Raw genomic sequence first — 1288 nt, forward strand, 5'->3', positions numbered from 1 at the left:
CCCCCCCCCCCCAGCCCCCCCCCCCTTTACTTCACCAATGTAATCCTGCAGAATTCCTGCAGAACTCATGCATCATTAGAGAAATCTGCTGCGACACCATGTGTGTGTGTGTGTGAGAGAGAGTGTGTGTGTGTGTTGTATCTAAAATGGCAGGATACAGACTTTATCCATTTCGCGGCTGATGCTGATGCTGGTGCTGATGCTGATGCTGAGGACTGAGACAGACAGACACACAGAGAGCCGGCATGGCGCACGTATCAATGTGAGAAGGCTAATAATAAAGCGCTAACCGCCGCATATCGTTTCTACGTCGTATGCGTGTGTGTGTGTGTGTGTGTGTGTTATTAGCCGTATCTCCACCGAAGCTGTAATCCGGCGTGCGAACGACGTGTGTATCGGGCCGTGACACATGTGTGCATCTCATTAAAAGCAGCGCTATCGTGTCATCATGCGGTTACACGACATTTGGGAACAATATTCGTAACCATCATCATCATCATAATAATAACAATAAATAGAAAAAGAAGAAGAAGAAGGAAAAATCATACGTACAGTAACCATTCTTGACGTACAATTCAAAGAAAGCTAGGTCCGTCTTTTGTTCTGATCCTGGATCGCGAAGTCTTGACGTGATCTTTTCTTCTGTTCTTTTTTTTCCCCCCCCTTTGAATTACACAGTCCTCTGCGCGTGCCGACGTCCGAAATAAAAGAAAAGGAAAAAAAAAAAAGAAAAAAAAAAAAAAGGGGGGGAAAAAAATCTAAAATTTCCGCGGTTGGTGGTGTTGGGTGGGGGGGTAATCTCAGCCTTCGGAGATTGTCGGTGTCCTCTTCAGGGTGGAAAAAATAAAGGAGAATGTTGTTGTTGTTGGTTGTTGTTTTTATTGTTATTCTTACTGGATGGTGGTGGCGGTGATGATGATGAGGGGGCCTTCTCTCCGAGTGGCGTAGGCGATTGATTGAGATGGAGAAAAAAAAAAGGGGAAGAGAGAGAGAGAGTGTGTGTGAGAGAGAGAGAGAGAGAGGGCAGCAGTGATCCTCAGCAGGGTGTGTCCAGGGGAGGGTGTTGTGGTCCTGCCGTGTTTGAGTGTAATTCCCTGCTCCTTTCGCAATCTCCTTGTGCGCCTCTGCTGCAATGTTCTTCTTTTATGCGTCCTCCTGCCTGGCAAAGGACGCCGCTGATTGGCTAATTGTGCAGGGAGGGTGCTACACGGCAGCCATTGCGATGTGCTGCCTTTTCCCCATTATCCCCTTCAGGAGAGATCACCAAGAGTCCCCTCCCTCCTTCCCC

General features: G+C 47.9%; 1 protein-coding gene across 3 annotated transcripts in view; it reads right to left on the bottom strand.

Annotated features, from left to right (window-relative positions):
* elavl3 (ELAV like neuron-specific RNA binding protein 3) overlaps nt 1-740 on the bottom strand; it is a 19308-nt gene extending 18568 nt beyond the window's left edge. For 2 of the 3 annotated variants that reach the window (XM_008329225.3, XM_025064690.1), the window contains exon 1: nt 553-739. In XM_008329225.3, coding sequence (XP_008327447.1) covers nt 553-561 — 9 coding nt within the window. In that variant the 5' untranslated portion in view covers nt 562-739. Of the gene's footprint in view, nt 1-552 lie in introns of all 3 variants that reach the window. The other variant, XM_025064689.1, reaches the window with a different exon arrangement.
* Between the last annotated feature and the right edge of the window lie 548 nt (nt 741-1288).

Source organism: Cynoglossus semilaevis, chromosome 17 (assembly GCF_000523025.1).
Source record: "Cynoglossus semilaevis isolate Cse_v1.0 chromosome 17, Cse_v1.0, whole genome shotgun sequence".
NCBI lineage: Eukaryota > Metazoa > Chordata > Actinopteri > Pleuronectiformes > Cynoglossidae > Cynoglossus > Cynoglossus semilaevis.